This window comes from Protobothrops mucrosquamatus, unplaced genomic scaffold, assembly GCF_001527695.2.
Source record: "Protobothrops mucrosquamatus isolate PMUCROS unplaced genomic scaffold, P.Mucros_1.0 scaffold286, whole genome shotgun sequence".
In the NCBI taxonomy this organism is placed as follows: Eukaryota; Metazoa; Chordata; class Lepidosauria; order Squamata; family Viperidae; genus Protobothrops; species Protobothrops mucrosquamatus.
Window position 1 is genome coordinate 469,233 of NW_015386630.1, and position 21,606 is coordinate 490,838.

Here is a 21,606-nt window from a genome sequence, read left to right on the forward strand (position 1 = left end):
AGAATTCTCATGTTAGCATGCACCAGGACTGATGTATCTGGCACCAGTTACTTCAAATATTTTGGACAAATATTTTGAACTCAATGGTGCTCTTTCTGTAATCAGTTTCCTTTCTGGAAATCACCACCTGGGAGTCTGATGTATATCATAAAGAGCAAATTCTCCTCATTCCTTCAAGACCAGAAGACTAAGGTATGCAAGTATTGTGCAGAATTTCAACTATCTGCCCACAAGAGTCTCTCCACACAGTCCTTGTGCATCGCCATAGCTATTTGGGGTAAGCTTGCTCTGTTGCAGGATGAGCAACCTCAGAACTTAGGGTTATGCACCCCCTAACTCTCTTTTCTGCCTCCCCCCCCGAGCCCGCTCCTACTACATCATAATGTACACCTATAACAGGTTTAATATAGTTTTTAAAAAATAAACTCCTCCCCACAACTAGGAAAAATAATACAGACGTTCTCCTCCAGCCAGATTGCCTCACTGCACCTTTCTTTATGGCTTTTCTGCCTCATTGTCCCTTTCTTTGTTGCCTTTCTCTGAACCTTTCATGTGGACTTTCTTTTCCCTAAATGCTAAATCTGATAACCTTCACATGGTTGCCAATGCCTGCTCCAGTATCAGATAATATCGCCTGACTGGGTCCGATTCAGGATTCAGCATGCAGCTTTCAGGTGACAGATTAACACATACTGGGGAAAAGTAACGCTGGAGCAAATTGTGATGAAGTGTCAGTTGTGGTCATGCATGTTAATATACTCCATTATTGCAAGAGTGTTTTTTTTTAATGTACAAGCAAGTCTTTTGGTTTGAAGGAAAACGGGTTTCAATACTGCAGCCTTTGGAAACAGGCTGAGTTCTACAAGTATTCAAGAAGCCCCTGTGATCAAGAGAATTTGCACATTAGCCTTCAAACTATCCACACTGGAATCTGTCTCTAGGCCTTAATCTATCCCAGAAATCTATCCCAGAAATTCCAGAGCATAAGGAAGTGGAATCAGGAAAAAGAAGGGGGATAGAAAACAAAGCTACTAATAGCATAGCTGTCCACAAATGATAGACATAGCATATAGACTTTTGAGAGACATCTATGGAAGGAAGACAGGGAGGAGGAGGAGGAGGGGAGATCATGCTTGAATTATCCTTCTAGGTCAATTTGGTCAAGTCAGCTTGCACATACAGTTAAAAGAAAATTCTTGGAACAAGAATCTCTATTCACAGCTGCCTAGAGAGAACAAGGAAGGAACTGCTAGCCCTTTATCTTTTTTCAGCAAGAGCTCTAGCTGCCCAGGAATCTTGACTGTTTTTATCTTTTCTTTCTCTTTGGCTTGTGGCTGTGTCCAGCAGCCTGGGACTTCCCTCGGCAGGGATGGCAAGCAGCTGTATAGCAGCACCAAACATTAGCACAAAAGCAGTTGTGGAGCAGTCCCATTCTAAGAGTCATGGCCTTCCTGGATTCATTCAAAGCGCCGAAGATGGTTGTAGAGAGACTGCACATAGGTGAAGACACACATCGGGTCTGGTTTGCGGCCCATCAGCATCATGTCCTCCACTTCAATCAAGCGGTCACAGTTGGCCATTTTTCTACAAAGGGAAGCAAGGCATCAGATTTAGAAGGCAAGGCAATTTAGAAAAATTGGGAACTGGGAAAATGAAGGAAAACTATCATTCAAGGGGATAAGTACCAACCTACCATCTTACAAAACTTTACTCAAAATTAATTTCCTCATATTTTTTTCATTATCAGACAAGGATGTCAAAGTGTAGCCTTCTTAACCGAGGAAAATTAAGAGCTCTGTGCAACTAATACAAACCTGCAGCAGAATCTACAGCAGGCAACCTATGACGGTAGTATCCTACTTACTCAGCTGTTGTGAATGCCAGTTCAAAGTTCTCCTTGCGCTTGGTGGGGTCCAACGTGTGGTACTCAAATGCTTCGGGGAAGAAAGAGTGCACCAGTGCACAGAAAGCCATCCCATCATTCCAGCTAGAGGAGAAGTTCTGCAGATCTATGTGCTGGGGGTGGGTGGGGGAAGAGTAGGGTGTCAGAACAGAAGAAGGAGAAGGCAAGTACTGTAATTCAGGAGAAGGATCTGACAGAGTTGGGGTAGAGAAGCCTGAACTTAAGTATCTGTGAGGAACCAGAAGTTGTATTACGGTACTTCATATGGGTTCACAAAGTGAAACAGTGAACAAGCGGGGAGGGATTACAGAATTCCTTACCTACCTTGTAGCCAATAGTTTTGGACCGGCACCAGTCCAAGAGGATTTGCTTGATGCTGCTGGCACTGGCAACTGCAAAACTCTGGGATCTCTTGAGTTTGGTCCGGCCCACACTCTTCCCCCTGAACAAATGAGGAACACAAAGTGAAGAGATCGATACTGTTATCTAGAGAGGTAGTACTTTAAATGGAAAAAAAACCCAGCTCCTTCAACCTTTACCCAGAATTTTCCTATTTCATCACAGAGGAACTGTCAGAGGTAGAGAACACATTTGAATATTGTCATCCTGTATATACGATGAACACCAGCAATCTGAAGGAACATTAGCTTTTACCTTCCCATTCAAATCCCTTCTCTCCTATTCAACTCCTCCACTGAATTGGCATAAGTAAAACAAATTTTTAAGACCTTTTTTCCTGCATGCTAGTTAAGAGAACATTGCAATGATTTGTGCTGTTTTGCGTCAGCTAAATATGCTGCCTTAGTTAACTGCTGAAACTAAAGTAGGAACTATACTGTATTGAGGATTAGCCAATTTTGCATTTTTCTTAAATAGTTGTGTTTTTACCAGAATAGAGCTTCTGGCATAGCCTTGTGCTGCAGACAAACAAGTGCAAACCATTAGGCTAGAAACTGTGACCTCATTTAAGGCAGCTGTTTTGGATCCCCTTCAGGCCTTTCCTGAACCAACTCTCTAAAAGTTGAACTGGACCCAACATACTTTCCAGCATCCTGCTCGAACTTCTCAAAGAGTGCTCTTCTAGATTGAGTTTCTGAGGTCCGGGGCAGGGTCTGAGATCTCACCAGCTCCCTTCGCTTTTCCACTTGTCGATGGACTGAAGAAGGTGAAGAGTGGGACTTTGAAGCCTGGGTTTGTTGGCTTGTGGCGACACTGCCCCCCCCAAAAAAGAGAGAAAATACACTTCAAAAGAACACAGTTGCAAAGGATGACCCATTGGATTCTCCAAAAGGGATGAAATACAATAGCTGGATTCATATAGTATGCTACATCAGGTCCCCTACATATTTTTGACACAATTTGAATCAGTAGGCATATCTGAAATTTGAAGACCATGACATGGGCACTCTCAATACACAGCAGCCAGGGAAGATATGTATAGTAAAAAAAAACAAACAATGACCACTTACCAAAGGCTGAAGTTACACCTAAATAGGCTGCAGCTCCTATCATTTTTATTTCCTGTTACTATTTATTTCTATGCAGGGCCCAGATGCACTTTTGGAAATAAAGGTTATGCTTGGGGGTGGAGCTTTGTTCTATAACATGCTGACTTCCCATTTATATTTTTCCCAATTAAAAAAAACTGTGCTAAACTCAGTTCCTACTTTATGGCTTAATGTGATGTGAGAACCCAGCCAAATATAGTTTAGTTAATAAGCCCTGATTAAACAAAACAAACCAATGAGCCTTTCCCCACTGGCCATAACCGCAGCACGAACATTTCTAGGCTCATAACATTTTCAGGGAGTAAAAACAGAGGGCAAATGACAACATGGGCACGAGGATGTAATCATACAAACTTTATGAACTTGGACACCGGGAAACAAGTATGGAACAGTGGCATTGCATGTGACGTTACCACACCTGTGTTGTCAGTTTAGTTTCATCTTGGTGCATACTACTGTCTTCTACTAATATTTTTCTGCCATATACCCATAACATTGCAATTATTTTGTCCCCTGCTTCAGAATGAGACAGGCTTAAGTGTTCTTAGCTGTACTACTGTTGAAGTAATGTTTCCCTTCTTACCTTAACACAGAGGTCCCAACCCCCAGGTCATGGCCCACTACCAGCTGGCTGGCTGGCGTGCACATGCGCAGCTCAACTTGCCTGAGCGGCAAGCCAATGTGCATGTGCGCAGCTTGACTTGCCGGAGCAGTGGGCCGATTCCCCTCTGCTCCCGCCCTGGATGGGCTGCCAAACCATAAAGGTTGGAGACCGATGCTTTAACACCATCCATGGACATCTTCAAGATGTGTAAAATCTATAGGCTCATCACTTTGGTGGGAAGTCAAGAGTACTGCAATGACTGGAAACAGTGCAAGCAAAGGGAAGAATATGGCATAATAGGAAATGGGAACAACACATTTCATAGAGGTACAAATTTTCCACAGGTAAGCAGTGGGGAAAGACCCAATGTCTATTCCACCCAACAGTATGTCCATGCTGTGCCCCTATTACAATAAAACCCAAACAGCAGATACTTGCAAATCCAAGCATGTTCACCTTTCACTAGATTGGCTTCCATAGTTTACAGTCGATGTGGATTTTGTCCCCGAAGAAAATTTATCTGCACAAAAAATTAAATAAAGAAATTGGCTCTCTTCCAAATCATTCTCCTACAGCATTTGTTTTTGAGGGGGTGGGTGGAATGCCTGACTCTAAATGTGTGCAGGGAGGGGGGAATGGAATCATGCCCTGAATAGAGAAGAGGTTGGAATCTGCAATTCACTGGTACTGATGATTGATCCATCAATGTCATCCAAGAGGAATTCTTTATTATATAGATTTCATCTTTGGATTACAAACCCAGGAAAGGCAAACTGATCTTAATCTGGATCAGGATATAAAGTCCTCTGATAATCTTATTAAGTATAAATGCATCAAAATCTCCTAAAAATTAGATTCAGATTTTTATTGGTCACCATACAAACACTTGACCCTGCTGGACTACATCAAAAACTCTCTAGTTCAGCATGTTTAGGACTTAAAAATGATTCCAAATCAGTGCTTTGAACTCTGGATAAGGACTGAACCTCCCTACTAGTTAAAGTAGCCACATCATTTTCAGATACCAGCCTGAATTTGAAAAAGATGGGCCTAAAAAATTGACCCACTAAAAAAATCCTTAAAGCAGCAGCAGCTTTTTTCCCCAGATTTATATGGAAGCCTAAAAAAGCCCAAGCCTATTTTGAAGAATAACAGAAGGGTGCTGTGCTCATTTTCACAAGGTCTGAAGCAGTCCACCTAATCAATTTTTGAATTATACAGAGTCCTATTATTTCTCACAGTGGCTATTGAGGCATCTCTCTCAGTGGCATCTGGAATTGGAGTGTGTGTAGAAGGCAGAAGGGAGTTAATCATGTCAAAATAGTAGGAGTGACAGAAGATTGAAGCCCTGTCTCTTTTTCCAAATATGCAATGCGCATAACGCATGATAAATAGAGGCAAGGCTTCAATTGCCCTGTTGCATCCATTCTTGACATTGTGGAATCTGTGGCAGACATCCATGTCTGGTATCAAAGCTCATCTGAGGACCATTAAGGCAGAAGCTCCATATTCAGCTGATGACACTATGAGCACTATGTGTTGAAATCAGCAAGATGCCAGTGTTATGATAAAGAACAGCCCATGCCTTCACCATGCACCAAAAGAATCTACCTACTTGCTAATTTTGATGACAAAAACAGCATTGGGCTGTCACGCTGCAAACTCCACCCCTTTTGTTTGTGGATCGCGATATCACACAATGCACAAATCAAAGGGACAGAGCTTGTTTCAGAAGAACATGGACTATTTTTATCATTTTCGTCAAATCCTCTGATCTTGTGGACACCTCTGCTTCCCCTCTAATCAACCTATCTGGTTTCCACACAGTTTCTAGTCCCCAAGTTCTTCATCTTTCAGTGGAGGTGCCTGTTCTTCAGCCAAACATCTGCCTGATACAAATGTCAGTCAGACAGCATTTGCATTTTTTTCTAATTTTATTATTAAACCTCTGTGCCGCCTATCTCACTGAGGTGACTCTAGACGGCCTACAGTCATATAATTAAAATACCATATAAAGCATTAAAACAATAAATAAGAAATATGCATTTAAATTTCAGATATTTGAGGGTAAATGCATGGAACCTGAATGTGGAGGTCTTTGGAAACCTATTTATCGTGTCAATTTTTCCATACCATAGTACAATAGTACAGAAAAGTCTTATTCAAACATAGGAAAATATATGCAAACCCATTTACCAACCTGAAGTAAAGGAAGCATTTGTTGTCCTCACTGAACTCACATTCCAGTTCTTCGCAGTGCTCAGGGTCGAACTGCTAGCACCTTTTATATCTTTTTTTAAAAAAAACAAAGAGTAAAAAATGGTATTTTTTTTAATAGAGAGAAGAAGAAAACCAGATTAGACCATTAACCCATCAGGCCAGGTTAGGTTCCCTCCTATCAAAAGGCTACATTCCAACAAGTCAGCATTTGCCCAACAGCCCATTTGATTAACATGAGATTCTATGTGAGTGTGCAAACCCAGAAAATGATTTAACTTTGTAACCAAGTTAAATATATTGTGGGAAGAGAGAAAACTTCCCAGAACAAAGCCGCACTTCTCTGATGTTTTTTATTTTTTAAAAAAAAGAACCAGCCCAATTTTTATGTACAAGAAAGCTATCACCACTAAAACCCAAAATATGCACACCCAATTAAAATGCTAATACCATTAAGCGTCACTCGAAACAAACATTTCCCCACAGGTTTAGCTCTAACATCTTTTTGAAAAGATGTGTGTAAAAACTTGCACCAGAAATGGTCCTTTGAGGAATGGATGCAATGGGACACTCCTGGGTTATTGATGAAGACCACTTCCAGTAATTCCATCATATTTGGAGTCTTGTAGAGAACCTCTCTGCTATTCATTAAAGAAGGCACAGCTTTTTTTCGGGGGTTCTGCAGAATCCTGAATAAAAGTGCTCCCACTTTAAAAGCTGACTTATCACATGATTAGTTTCTTAGGACACGAAGAAAAGAGAACGGCTTTAACGAACAGTGGAGAGGCACTGTATTCTTGTGAAGTTCAACGCGTTTCTTCCACATCATTTTCAAAGGGTGCATAGCACTAATAGGTACCTTTGCATAGCTAGACTTGCACAAATGGGAATTATTTTATTCAAGTCATCCACTATTTTACCTGACTGAATCAATGTTTTAGACACAGCCTCATTATGAGCATCGCTCTGCTGCCCACCGGGAGAGTTTGGCACAACTGGCAATCCAACAGTTTCTCCTGAAAATGCTTCCGATACTCTGGTTACTGCAGTAACAGGCTGGTGGGGCATCCGCGAAGACTTGGCTGGAGCATGTGCCTCAAGAGGAGAATCTGAAAAGTGAAGAGAAGAGTGTTTCTTGGCTGAGCCTAGCCAGGGCTGGTGAGGAAAAGAGCAAAACTATGTTGGGATCATTTTTTTTAATTAAAATTCTACATTGTCTTATATTTTCCAGGGAGTTCTTCTTTCTAAATACTATTTTTCTTAGAATAAGGAAAGTTCAAATGCCACAAATATGAGATTCCTTTAAGCCAGCGGTTCTCAACCTATGGGTCGCGACCCCATTTGGGGTCAATCGACCATTTCACGGGGGTCACCAAGCAAGGCTGTCCGCCATTTTTTTCCCCTTTTCCGGTGGGTGCCTTACCTCCCTTGAGCTGGGCCAGCTGGTGGTCGGCCTGCTCCGTCTCTGCCGCTTGCCAGCTACGCCTCGGCCGGCGCAGGGGACGGAACCACGCATGCGCGGCGCTCCCGGGCAGGGAAAGTCCTCGACCTACAACCAGTTGGGTAGTCCTCGACTTACGACCGGTTTAGTCCTCGACTTACGACTGGTTGGGGGTCGCGGCATTAAAAAGGTTGAGAACCACTGCTTTAAGCAGAGTTAAGTAAATGACAGCTCAGTCCAAATGGCCAAGTAATTGCCTTATTACAGCATATAAACAACAAGAAACCAATCTCCAACTTTTATCTGACTGTACAATCTCATAACAACAAGACTGTGTTGTTTCTCTGGGTCATATATGTGTGTGTATGTGGGTATATGCATAATTTTTAAAGTATGCTGATTAGTGTACATTTAAAGTGACAATAAAATTATTATTCTATTATAAAAAAGTTATTCTATTTTGAGGTTTATTGGAGTATGTTTAGATATGGAACCAAGAAAATCTATGCTTTCATTATAGGCTTTCTTTTACTTGCTTAAAAGACATTTATGACTTTGTTTATGCTGTTTTATCTTTTCAATAAATAAAGGAGAATATTTGTAGCTCAGGGTTGAAATGGGGTCCTTAGTGCTCTCTGAGCTTCGATGTTTGCAAGAAAACATCTGCAAGAAAACAACCAAACTCAAGAGAGCACCAAGGACCTCACTTTTCAATAAATATCTTGCTTTAAAAATAGGTCAATATTTATTTAGGAAATTATTCCTATATACCCACTCCCCATTTAATAACTAGTTCCATTCCAATGACCAAGTTCTTAAGTAAAATGGTTGCTAAAGACACGATTGAGAGGGAGATACTGCAAAGAACAGTGGTTGCTCCCATCTTATCTAAATAAAGTTCTTGTTCAGCTATGCCAGCCTTACTCTCACTCTGGCATGCATTGTTGTCAAGCATACTAAATTTAGTTGTAAATGTGCACATTGTTCAGAAAATATTTTTTTATTACTATCGTATTTGCAAATGACCACTAAACAGAGGTAGTTGCTAAATACAATACTAAATAGGGTACTACATATGATTATCTTAATCACATATTTAAAAGAACCAACCTCTTCTTTTAACATGAAATACCATTTTACTTTGAACTATAAGTTGTTAAAAGAACGCTGGCCATGCACCAGGGTTTAAGCTCAATGTGGTAAACATTAAAATATTTAGTGATTTAGAAGACACTTTTTATTTCATTCCTAGCCTAAATGGACATTTTTCTTCTTGTAATATAGGCAGGGGGGAAAAAAGAGTGAATCAAACTTCCAGAGCCTGTGCAACATCACTCCAAAAGCCTGTTTAACTTTCACCACATCAGAAACAGTAAAGATTTATGTTCTCACTAAAAGGACTTCCTTTCCTTACCTCCTGACAACTGATGCCCATTCTCGGTTATGGCTGAATCAGGAGTTCTTTTGCTCATAAAGTTCTTTTCATCCTCAATGTCCAAACTCTGCAAAGGCAAGAAGATAATGCACACTGTTACAAGCACTGACTTGGGGGGCGGGAGTCGCAAACACCAGAGAGCAGATGGCTATTCCAGATTGGAAACCCCCAGCTCCCAAGTTTGCCAAAAGGAAGAGGGCGCATTGCACTGTTGAAAGGAAAAAGACGTGCTTAGAGTAAAGAGAATTTGCGGCTGTGCTCACAAAATACACAAAGCTAAAAGAACAAACTTTATTATGGCTTAGTCAATTCTGGGAACCCAGCCAGTTGTGATTTACATACCCTGGTTTATGGCTTACAGTGGGTGTTTTATTTAATAAAATATGGGGTTATACAACCTATGGATTAATGCAATATGCGATCTACGTAAGTGGCTTAAAGCCATCCCACCAGAACATGTACTTATGTTTTTGTAGCTACATTTCTTTTAAAAAGATTGGGGAGGGAAGATAGCTACAATATGTATGAGGTACTAGTAATGTTATTAAATCTAAATCTATCTCTTCTGAGGCCAAGAATAAAAGCTGTTCCCCAGCATACATTTGATTTGTTTTCCTGCAAATCAACTACTTTAGTTCCTCAGTTTTAAATTTTAATTGAATTTCATCCACTGTTTGAAAATACCTCTGTGAGATTCTTCTATACTATCCTCAATAACATCTGACTAAAAGGATGCAAGTCTATCCTCAAACCAGCATTGCTCATCCTAGAGGAGAGGGACTGAAGGAGGCTGGACTCCTACTTTGCAATAGAGCAGCATTACTGGCTAAACGTGGCTTAAACTCATAAGTATGAAAGGTTGTGACATTTAAAAATGCCCGGATGGAGTGTTGTTGCCATCCATTCATATTTTACACTTGTGAGAGAAGAGCAGACATAGCTGGAAGGGGAAGTGGAGTTAAGCATGTCATCAGCTTAGAGTCGTTAGATTTCCACAAGTGGTTCAAGTGTAAACTATCCTGAATTCCATTGACCCTTATCCTGCGCCAGTTTAGTGTTGAACTTTAGTTAACTAGATTTTTGTGTATGGCTGCAATCTAACGGATGGTCCTGATTCTTTGTGCCTGACAACACTTACCACTACACCAAATCATGTCCTGAAAAACAAAGTTTCTGAAGCAGGGGCCATTTTGAATCACCCAGCCACCCAAGAAACAGACATGCTTATTTCTTAATTTACAAGCAGGGGCATCATCTATTGGGAGAGATGAGAGAACTCAAAATGACTGCTTTGACCAAGCAATCAAAGCCTCACACTTTTCAATATACAGTAATACATATTAGAATGAGGTGGGGCTTCAATCATATAGTTACAGCTGCATCATGGCAATTTATTAACCTTTTACAGACAGCCCTGTTTATAAGGCTTAAAAGCCTCTCAACCTGGGGCAATGTACAATTCCCAAAATCTACAACTTGGATTAAAACAGAGAAGATTAATAGAGAAGCTAAACAGATCATCATTTTCATAATCTAAACCAAAACTAAAAACTATGAATCGTAATACAGTTATACATAAACTGATGATCTGAACATTAAAAACCAAAGAACTAATTCAATGTGCAGAAGAATGCAGTAGTCACAGCAACCTTGTCCCAAAGGCATGATGGAACAACCATTTGAAAAGGCAGGAGAGGAGGGGACAATTGAACACTTGGGGAGGAATTCTATTATGAGGAGGGGTCAGCAACTGAAAACAAATGCTCTTATAGATTACAATCTCCAATTGAACAAATACAGGAAGAGCTCAATTGATTAAGCACTACCTTATTGAGTTCCTGTCAGAAAATAAGAAAATTAATTCCACAAGCTTGTAACAGTATCTGACTTTTCATNAGTCTGATCTTTTTCCTCCTTGTGCAGAAAGTCTAACTCCAGCTGTTTCCAAGTGTGAAGGATCATCACACATCATGGTGAGATTAAAATGCTGGAGTTAAGCTCCAAGCAACTTGGGAATCACTCACGAGACCATCATAGATTTACAGGAACAAAATACGCATCCCTCAAAAATCCTTACTTCATATCCCATTGCAGCTGTCAGCCTTCAGTGCCACTTGGCGTAACATACACCAGGACTATTCCCCAGCAAGGCCATTAATCACATTGATAGAAATGGAGAGGATGTTTATTGCACTTGATGGCAGTTCAAGGGAGCTCCAGCTGCCAGTGTTCTCTCTCCTCTCCCCAAGGCCAGGAATGGGGCCTAGCTCCTTAGGATGACATCACTGCTAAATAGTCACGGCACCTACCATAGTTCCAAGCCACAGCCACCTGAACAATACAGCATAGAGACAGTGTACTGCTGCCCTGTGCTTGAGCTCAAGAAATCCACACCAGATTCTGGCTGGAGGCTGCACAAAGGAGAAAAACGTCCTAGCCAAGGAGATAAACAATGGAAGTCAGACTTTAGACTGGTTGTTCAGCCAGAGTTTAGTCTGTTGACTTAAAGAAACCTTGAGAGACAACTTTGTGAAGAAGGACAGACCTGAACAGCCATTCCATTTATTGGCATGATGTTGGAGGCTCTGGGTAATTAAGAGCATAAGGAAAATACATCAGTAATGGTACTTCATCACTTACCCTGGTGGTCCAGATCACTGCCAACCATGTGGCTGGGTTTATACAATATGCTCAATATTAACATTGATTAAAAAGACACAGTTGTTCTGTTTGAATAATATGCTATATTCAAACAAACAAATGTATTATATCTTTAAAAAATGGCAATTATATACCAACAACACTTAGAAATAGGATTACTATATCTGGGTTGCAAAAGTCAGAATGACTACTAGATGGCAGCAAGGACTCAACAGTTTGCTTGCAGATGTTTCGTTAGCTAACTAGATAACTTTCTTAGAAGCATAAATGATATAATAATAATAAGCAATAATAGTATTGACTCACTATCTTCTCACTTTTTGGTTTATAGCTTGCTTTTTTGTGCACAAAGTACACTTTAATCTGTATTCTAAAATTGTATTTTAATTTTAATACAATTAAAAATGTAATTTTAATTAAATAAAATTAAATTAAATTCAGATCAATACAGTATTGTTAAAACCAATTCAACTAACAATTATGAGTTTGATGAAATAAATGAGTCTTGCCATTTTCCAGCACTATGCACTCGGTTGTTACCCAGCTTTATTCTCTTTAGATTCCTCTGAGCACAAGATAGTCAAATGGTGAACCTAGAATTCATATAAACTAGGAGAGCAGCACATTTGGACATTCACACTGAAGATAATTTTGTCTCCTGGTGACTACTTGGATAGAGGTAGGGTTGGGTTTTTCTTTTTTCTTTTCTTTCTTTTTTTTTTTTACAATATCCTTAGAAGTAGTGTTAGGCACTTCTGGCTCCCTTAATTTTATTAACACCTCAAACAATACTGGTATTGCTTTTGTGAGTTAGTAATGGATAGCTTGGCACATCAACAAAATACTCGTGGCTGAAGCTCATTCTAGATCCTGGAGCTACCAGATCTGGGCTGCCAAAATCCAGATCTCTAGAGGCTCCTTGGTGGTTATTTGAATTTTTTGCAGTCCAATTTTAAGCAAAAGAAACAGCACTTCATTTCTAGGCGATAGCTGTGATAAATGTACAGTATTTTCACAACTGCAGCTAATACTCCAACTGTGGCCCTTCCCCAGCTGGTCAGGTTATCTATGATTTGGTTACATCCATCTTGACTTGTACATATTGGGTTTCTCCAGGAGTTTATAGGGAAGTGCTAATCAGTATTTGGCCAGAGAAAGAGAGAAATTTAGGAAATCCCCCAAATTACTTTGCTGACCATTCCCGAAATCTGCATCGGCTGTTCCCATAACTCATTTCTAAATTAAGAAAATAAAAAAGGTTAAATGGGGGGGGGAGTCAAAACTCCTTGAAACTGGGCTATGGTAGCTTTTCCCCCCTTTGTGAAACACACCAGCTTCACTGAGCAAAAATTAGCAGAGATAACCTAAGGCAGTGATGGCGAACCTTTTAGAGACCGAGTGCCCAAACTGCAACCCAAAGACCAGTTATGTATCATCGGGTGCCGGGTGGGCGTGGCCCATTGGGTGAGCATGGCCCATTGGGTGGGCGTGGCCCATTGAGTGGGCGTGGCTTCAGTGGTAACGGCAGACTGGGTGGGACTAAAAAGTTCAATCAATTAATTCCAACTTTCCCTGCGAGAAGTTGAAATTGATTGAGTGATTGAACCTTTTTTTTTTTTTTTGCACACGGCGGCAGAGGCCTAAAGCGAAAAGGTTTTATAAAAGCCAGCTGAAGGCCTAGGACTGGGGCGACGGTGCACATGCTCACAGAAGAGGGCTCTGCATGCCACCTGCGGCACGCGTGCCACAGGCTTGCCACCACGGACCTCAGGTATGACTAACCTTCAGAATTCAATCACCACAAAATAGGATGCAGACCACTAGTTGAGAAGGTTTTCAAAAACATTATTTAGGGAAAGAAGGGGATAAAATCACCATTACTAGCAAGACAGCTATCTGGAATTTACTCTCCAGAGAGCATACTGAATCTGGTTAATGAACTACACTCAGCTGCTAGGTAGTCAATTGATCTGGTTAAAGATGGTATATAAATGCTGCCAGAGAATATAACTATGGATAGTCAAACGTGGTAGAGGCAAGCGGTGGTTGTTTTCCTGACTTGCTGATGAAATTTTTAGACAAGCCCTGTGAGTTGACTCAACAGCAGGGATCTTGTTACTATATATTCTCATAGTCTGGTGCTTAAATCCAGCTCACCCATACTTGGTAGAGAATGGTGCATATGTGGCACAGGTACAAATAAGGTCGATAGCGTTCTCTACTATGCATGGAATGTCTGGTGAAACTTCTTTTAGCTATGTTTCCTTTTCTTATCTCATACCTATAATTTATTTTTCTTATTTTTCTTTCTTATTTCTTGCTTATTTTCTTCACTTAGCCTGAAAAGAAACAGCATGATAGGTCTGTCTCAAAGGTGCTTTTTCAAAAGGCAACTGGACTTTCTTTGTTTTTCCTTGAAGACGTTTCGCTTCTCATCCAAGAAGTTTCTTCAGTTCTGAGAGAACCAGAACTGAAGTTTCTTGCATGAGAAGCGAAATGTCTTCAAGGAAAAACAAAGAAAGTCCAGTTGCCTTTTGAAAAAACGCCCTTGGGAAAACCTTGGATGACTGGGAATTTCCATAGACAGACAGGTCTGTCTGCCCTACCTAATTTCTGTAACATTTGGCTTCATAAAGATTTTACAAAGGCCCACCACCTGCCACAAGAGTCAATTTCCAGCTATTTGGGAATGTTGAAGGAATAAACTGAGAATGTGAGGGTAAGGGCATAGGTATATGAATATTGCCAGAAAGAGAATTAGTAATTCCTAAATGAAAGATAAAGGGTGCTGTACAATCAAGTTTGAAAATTTCCTTTTTGAGAAATGTCCTTGGTACAGATGCAGGACACCATATCCCAAACCAATACACATTCTTCTATTTACGGGCTAACTAAATGATTGATAGTTTATGTTTCAAGTCCAAAGCTCTTTTCAATTACTACATCTGTAATAATAATAATAATAATAATAATAATAATAATAATAATAATAATAATAATAATAATAATAATGATGATGATGATGATGATGATGATGATGATGATGATGATGATGTAATTGGAAGGGACCTTGGAGTTCATCTAGTCCAGGGGTAGGCAACCTTGGCTCTTTTATGACTCGTGGACTTCAACTCCCAGAATTCCTGAGCCAGCCATGCTGATCTAATCCAACCCCCTGCTCAGGCAGGAAACCCTATACCAGGGGTAGGCAACCTTGGCTCTTTTGTGATTCGTGGACTTCAACTCCCAGAATTCCTGAGCCAGTATGGAATTCTGGGAATTGAAGTCCACGAGTCACAAAAGAGCCAAGGTTGCCTACCCCTGCCCTATACCATTTCAGACAAATGGCTGTCCAGTCTCTTCTTCATCAGCCCGAGCTTAGAAAATAAAGTCACAAGATCCCACCAGTCTTCAATGAGTTTAGGAGGCAGCAGGCTGCAACACCAGATCAGATTAGGATCTGAACAGTATATACATTATGATGTGTCCTGGAGTACATTTAAAAAAGAGAGAGAGAAATTACTTGGAGCATATGTAGAGTGTCTTTTTCCTATCATAATCATGACCTCCAATTCAACCCTTGACATTTCGCTGAGAGAATTATTTGCAAGGCTGATCTATGCAAAGAGACATCTTTGCTGTGTTTATACAGTATAGCGTACTTAACCAAGTCATTAGAAAACTTAATGGCTACATTTATATAATGTATAATCTTGGTAAATGTTTTCGTAGCTTAGTGTCTTGTGCAAATGCAGATATTTGGGATAGTTTAGGGTTGAAAAATATATTTCAGACCCCCCCAAATGGGCTCCTTTAGAAACTGGGTTGGGTGTGTTGTACAAATACAGTCCAGTATGTGGTAAGTTACCCTCAGGCTGATAGGTGTGGACAAAGCACTCCAGCAGACAATATTTTTCATTTTTGAAGGTATGTGGGAGACATAATGGTGCAAGTCCCTTGCTCCTTTCAGACAGCTCTTAAAGTAAAGGTAAACAATCTAAGATACAAGACTGAATGTTATTTTTGGCACCAGAAGCACCTTCTCACTGTTTTCTGGAAAGTGTAGAGCAATTCACAAAACACATGGAAAGGGGTATCTAAAATCTTATATAGACTTATCCTACTTTAAAAGGAAACTGAACCTCAGTCACCAGGGAAAGAGGGGAGAGAAAATTGTTTCCCTTCCCACTTTACATTACCACAAAATCTATTATAGCCTTTGCCCATTCAAAGCATGTTAAGGGCGATTCCCAAACTACCAAAAACTACCTATCCTGGTTTTAAGCCTCCTGGCTGGATTTTGAAGAAGCAGGATAGGAAGAGAATGGATGCTTTTTAATCTTAATGCTGAAGAAGACTTCTGAGAATACAATGGACAACCAAACAAATCAAACCAATGTATCATCAAACAAATCAACCTGAAGTACTCACTCAAGGCACAAATGACCAGACTCAAATTATCCTACTTTGGACACATAAACCTAAGATCTTATCCTCTAGAAAAGGTTCTAATGCTAGGAAAGGGTGGAAGGAAAGAGAAGAGGATGACTAGCAGCAAGGTGGATGGACTCAATAACAGTGCAATGGGTGCACTGTTGGAAGGCCTAGATCAGTGGTTCTCAACCTTTTTAATGCCGCGACCCCAACCGGTCGTAAGTCGAGGACTAAACCGGTCGTAAGTCGAGGACTAAACCGGTCATAAGTCGAGGACTAAACCGGTCGTAAGTCGAGGACTACCCAACCGGTCATAAGTCGAGGACTTTCCCTGCCCGGGAGCGCCGCGCATGCGTGGTTCCACTCCCTGCACCGGCCAAGGCGTAGCTGGCAAGCGGCAGAGACGGAGCAGGCCGACCACCAGCTGGCCCAGCCCAAGGGATGTAAGGCACCTGCCGGAAAAGGGGGAAAAAATGGCGGACAGCCTTGCTTGGCGACCCCCGTGAAATGGTCGATCGACCCCAAATGGGGTCGCGACCCATAGGTTGAGAACCGCTGGCCTAGATGAACAGATTAAGAACAGTTTGTCATGGAGAAAATCTGCGTAAGTAGGAACTAGGAGTTGAAAACAACTTGATAGTGCATAATTAAATCATCAAAGCTATCTCAAATGCATGGCGACTAATTATGCTTATTTCTGAGTGGAAGACTTTCTGATGGTCTTCTGTCATTCTAAACCTCTTTACATGGATGAAGAGTACAACAAACCACATTCTTGTTTTCCACTGTCTTTGAAGAGTATCATAAAATAATCTAGGGGTAATTTACCGCCTCTGTATAGCCTACACTGAACTTAGTTACAAAGTTAATCCATTCTTTAATTTCACTCAACGCCATAAACTGGTACTTTTGAACAACATTAATAGCCAAGGTGAACACAAAGCAATTTTACCATACTAGGCAAATAGAGCAGCCATAGGGAGTTTCACTGACTTGGTGTGGAAAAACAACCGATTTGCAGTCTGAAAATTTGAGAGAAAGGAGCTTGTCTGAAGCACCTACTGAGATGGAAAAGGGAATCCCTTATGTGAAGTACAATAGACAGAGGCCAACTCTACATTGGACAGATATAGGCACAACTGCTATACCTCAAATATCTCTGGGCAAAGGCTAAATCAGAAAAAGGAGGCAGCTGCTTCAGTCAGATGGAGACGTCCAGGGGGATTGTGGGAGAAAAAGAAGAAAACCATGATTCACACAACCTCAGAGGAATCAGAGTTGGAGACGTCTCAAAAGTCATGTGTAATTAACTCCCTCCTGCAGAAAACACTTTCTGTCCTGGCACCTGGGCTCTTCTTTAAAAGATTCTAGTGAATGAATCACCACCTTACAAGTTTATAGTTGAGTTGATACAATGTACCTGGTTAATAAAACATGATCCTAGTTGGCATGTTCATAAAGCATATTAGGCCCAAACAAATAAAGCACCTTAACCTAATAGCCTAGTTCACACCACCTACTGGATTCCTACAACACACTGAACCACAAACCTGCAGCATGAAACAAAGCAGTCTGTGCTCTATTCTCAAACAGATTATACCACTTAGGATCACCTTATTTCAGAGGGAGTCTAGTCTAGTGGTATCTTTTCAGACTAATACATTTTATTGAAAGCCGAAAGGTTTGTGATTAGCACAGCCCTCCTATAAACCCCTTCCTTGTAATATGAACTCACTGGTTCTGAAACATGAAGCAAATTCTGTTCATTTAGTACAGGAAAGCTCTTCAAAGACTTGAAGAGAAAGATTCCATTGCTTCTTATTGTCCCTTCTCCTGGCTAAACGCCTCTCCTTCAACAGAGGAATTGTTTCGATTCTTTTACGGAAGAATCATGTCTTGAAAAACTTTCCAAGCCAGGAGGATATATTGTGATCACACTTTACTTGTGTCCAAAGTTTGATCATTTGTGATGAAATCAAGCCTGTGATTAAGAAAGCCTGACCTGAAATAAAAACCCTGCTTTATTTCAAAGACAATCTGCTTAAAAAGGATGGCTTCTTTTTGCTTGGGCGACAGCAGGGGACCTGCCCCTTCTAATTTTCCGAAATTCCTATCCCACGATCGCCCCGCCTAGCAGCAACGAGATCCCAGCTTAGCGCAGTTTCAGTCATGCGCAAGAAGTCAACGCGCTCGCAGGGAGCGTTCCCGCCCCTCAAAACGCGATTTGGGGGGGGGGCGCAAAACGAATTGCCCGCAAACCCCGTCCGCAACAAAACACCCATACATCGATTCCATACACATACATAGATTCCAAACATCCGCCCCAGCATGGAACCAAATAGGCTCCCAAGAGAACCCATACAATAGCAGAAACGACTACCCTGGTCCAGCAAACTTCCACTGCTCCGCCCGGGAATTTCGGTTAATATTGAAAGATCCAGGTTCGGGGGGGAGAGGAGGGGAAGGGGGGGACGGGGGCGTGGCCTCTTCGCGCAGCGCGAGACGTTCCCCGACGGAGCGTACGAGAGCCATTTCTTCCTATCTGTGACCTTCTGGGTGGAGCTGCGTGCAGAAGTTAAATCGCGCCGAGGGAGGGCATCATGCAAACAGGGAGGAAAAAGGAGGGAAGGGGGCGCTGGAGGTCGGGGGATGGAAGAGAAAAGCCACAGATCTGACCAAGCTCGGGGGCAGAAGGGCCGAGGGCAACCGACTGGCTCAACAGCGCGCCGGGAATCCCTTCCACGCGGGGTAGGAGATCAATGATTAAGTTATTTCTGCATGCAGCTGTCTCACAGACGGTGCTTTTCCGCTCCTGCCACACGGTTACCTGGCTCTTGCTGGAAAGGGACAGTCTAGCGTGGCTAGCAAAGCGACTGCTGTTGCTGCTGCTGCTGCTTCCCAGCCTCGGCGATGCCGCGGCCGCCGTCGGGGATACCGGCTTGGAAATCAAGACGTCCGAGAGTCCAGCTGCCCGGCTGAGGATCTCCACCTGCTGAGCTAAATGCTCGACCTGCGTCCGCAACTGCTGGTTCTCTTGCTGGAGTTCGGCTACGGTGCTGGCTAGCGGGTTGGCCAAGCGCAACACTTCGGCCACCTGTCGGTCCACGCCGTTCTTAAAGACCTGGATATCCACGTGGATCTCCTTCACGGCGCCGCGAAGCGTTTCCTCGTAGCGGCCCAGCGCTTCGCACACCGTCTGGGCGTCTTGACTGTTCAGGTCCGCGATGTCGCTCGACGACGTCCGTGTGGCGCTCACCTCCATGGCGGCCCCGCAAATGGGTCTCCCCCCGTTAGTCCAGGAAAAAAGCCCGTTTTCCTCGTCCAAAGAACAAGGTCCGGCCGGTCTCACCCGAGCCTTCAGAGCGGGATGCCCGCTTTCAGCAGCAGTAAAGCGCAGCCGTTCGCTTCCTTCACCGTCTCTTTTTGCCAGCTCCAACCTCTCTTTTTATAGGCGGGTGGACTGGGCGGAAGGAGCAGGTGGGAGGGTGCAAAAGGAAGGTTTCCAGGGGCTGATAGGGGCTGGGCAGGAGCACACCGAGCAAGCGGTGCTGCCCGGCTATTTCCCCTGCCTGCGCAGACCGCCCCTTCGGAGGAGGAGCTGGAGAGGAGGGGGGAACCGGCTGTGTTTGAGGCGGGGGCCGAGCTGGTGGCTGCGGGGGGGAGTGGCGACCTCGCTCCTTTCTGAGGCGCCGCCAAGGAATCAAACATTCCCCAGTAAGGTTGTAGGCTTCGTTCTCCCAATGTCTGGCCAGGTCAGGTCAAGGCAATGCCCCTGCATTCACACAACATGCCAGGGGAAACCTCGATTAGTCTTTTGTGGGTAGTCTGATGGATGAATCAAACTCATTTGGTTAATTTATGTTCAGTGTGTTGTGTGATTCCAGAAAAGGGTTTATTTGAGTCATTAAACTAAGCGATAAGCACCGTTTGGTTCACCCAGCACCTTAACCCACAATCTAGGCTCGCAGAACAGAGTTGCTGGGGCTCACTCAACATGCTCTGCTAAAAATAAATCAAGTTATGATTTAATAATAGCCCATTTCATACAAGACGGTAATGCAACGGCTGGGATCCGACAGCACACGAAACTCTGCAGCCCTATTTTGGCCTTGTTTAGCGCATTGGGGTGACTAGAGAAAAATACTGTAGTCGTGTATGAACAGTAAAGGTCAATAAGAAAATGAAAGAAAATGTAAAAGGGGCTAAATCTATTCACAGTACCAGGTGGTTGTTTTAAGTTTATTCTACAGAGGAAGAAGGGGTCAACCAAATTCAGGAAGAGGCCAGCGCGGCTAGTAGTGTTCAGGAAACGGTAAAAGATAAGAGTTTTCTTTCAGGAAGTGGAAAGCTTGTCTTAAAGAAGAGAACAAATTGGAATACAAACCTTGGCAAAAAAAAAAAGTGTAAAATGATCAGGAAAGCAAAAGGAAGAATGAGGAGGAAGAGGACCAGGAGAAGTAGAATTATATAGAGGCATTGTTTTTTGAGTTACAACATCTGGTTCCCTCAGATTTAAAAGTTGTTGAATAGGAATATAGTTTTAGACCATCCAGCTCACCCTCAGATTCATTCTTTTATGGTCTTAATAGTTAATTACTGTAAATTCTTTGAGTGTTTATAGAAACAAAAATAGCAAGCTGAGGTAGCTCTAGGAGGAAATCTTGATAAACTACCAAATCTTCAGGTCCTGGTGGCACCTACCCAAGAATTCGTAAAGGATTCAAATATGAAATATTTGGGCAAAATGTGGAAGTTACTAAATTTAATTTTGGTACTGGAGGATAGGAAGAACTGACACATTTTTTTAAAAAAGGATCCAAAGGAGACATCAGTGGGTAAGTGGATAAAAGTGATTTTGTCAACATTGCACCCCGAATTAAAAAAAAACACAACCTAACTAAGTCCCTCATCCAAAGTTATTTGAGTCATTGAAGGGTTATAAGTCTGTCCTCATTACTGTTAGCTTGTTTGCGTGGGTAGTTCCTTCATTGGGGTGTTGTTTACTTCTTGATTGTTGGCCTAATGTTAAAACTACCAATGCAGACAAACAAGCTAACAGTACAGGTAGTCCTCAACTTACAACAGTTCATTTAGTGACCATTCAAAGTTACAACAGGACTGAAAAAGTGACATGACCGTTTTTCACAGTTCCGACTTTTGTAGCATCCCCATGATCATGTAAACAAAATTCAGATGCTTGCCAACTGGTTCATATTTATAACCATTGCTGTGTCCCAAGATCATGTGATCACCTGTCACTGAGAAAGCAAGTCAATGGGAAAATCAGATTCATTTAACAACTGGGTTATTAACTTATCAACTCCAGTGATTCATTTAACAACTGTGACAAGAAAGGTCATAAAATCAGGCAAAACTCACTTAACAAATGTCTCAGCCACAGAA

General features: G+C 42.0%; 1 protein-coding gene across 1 annotated transcript; it reads right to left on the minus strand.

Moving 5' to 3' along the window:
• Positions 1-1,112: 1,112 nt before the first annotated feature.
• SMTNL2 (smoothelin like 2) lies at positions 1,113-19,611 on the minus strand. The gene is made up of 9 exons (XM_029283938.1): positions 19,031-19,611; positions 9,088-9,175; positions 7,153-7,341; positions 6,216-6,305; positions 4,472-4,535; positions 2,945-3,115; positions 2,228-2,345; positions 1,865-2,016; positions 1,113-1,584 (listed from the first exon to the last, which is right to left on the minus strand). The coding sequence occupies exons 1-9, from the start codon at positions 19,463-19,465 to the stop codon at positions 1,458-1,460; spliced, it is 1,434 nt and encodes a 477-aa protein (XP_029139771.1). The 5' UTR covers positions 19,466-19,611; the 3' UTR covers positions 1,113-1,457.
• Between the last annotated feature and the right edge of the window lie 1,995 nt (positions 19,612-21,606).

Bases quoted from the DNA above. Each gene is read 5' to 3' on its own strand.
- SMTNL2 (XM_029283938.1), bottom strand. From the start codon at position 19,465: ATGGAGGTGAGCGCCACACGGACGTCGTCGAGCGACATCGCGGACCTG. The intron at 4,536-6,215 runs GTTGGTAAATGG...TTTTTTGTGCAG, and splicing joins AAATGCTTCCTTTACTTCAG to ATAAATTTTCTTCGGGGACA. The intron at 2,346-2,944 runs GTATGTTGGGTC...TCATTTGTTCAG, and splicing joins TTCGAGCAGGATGCTGGAAA to GGGGAAGAGTGTGGGCCGGA.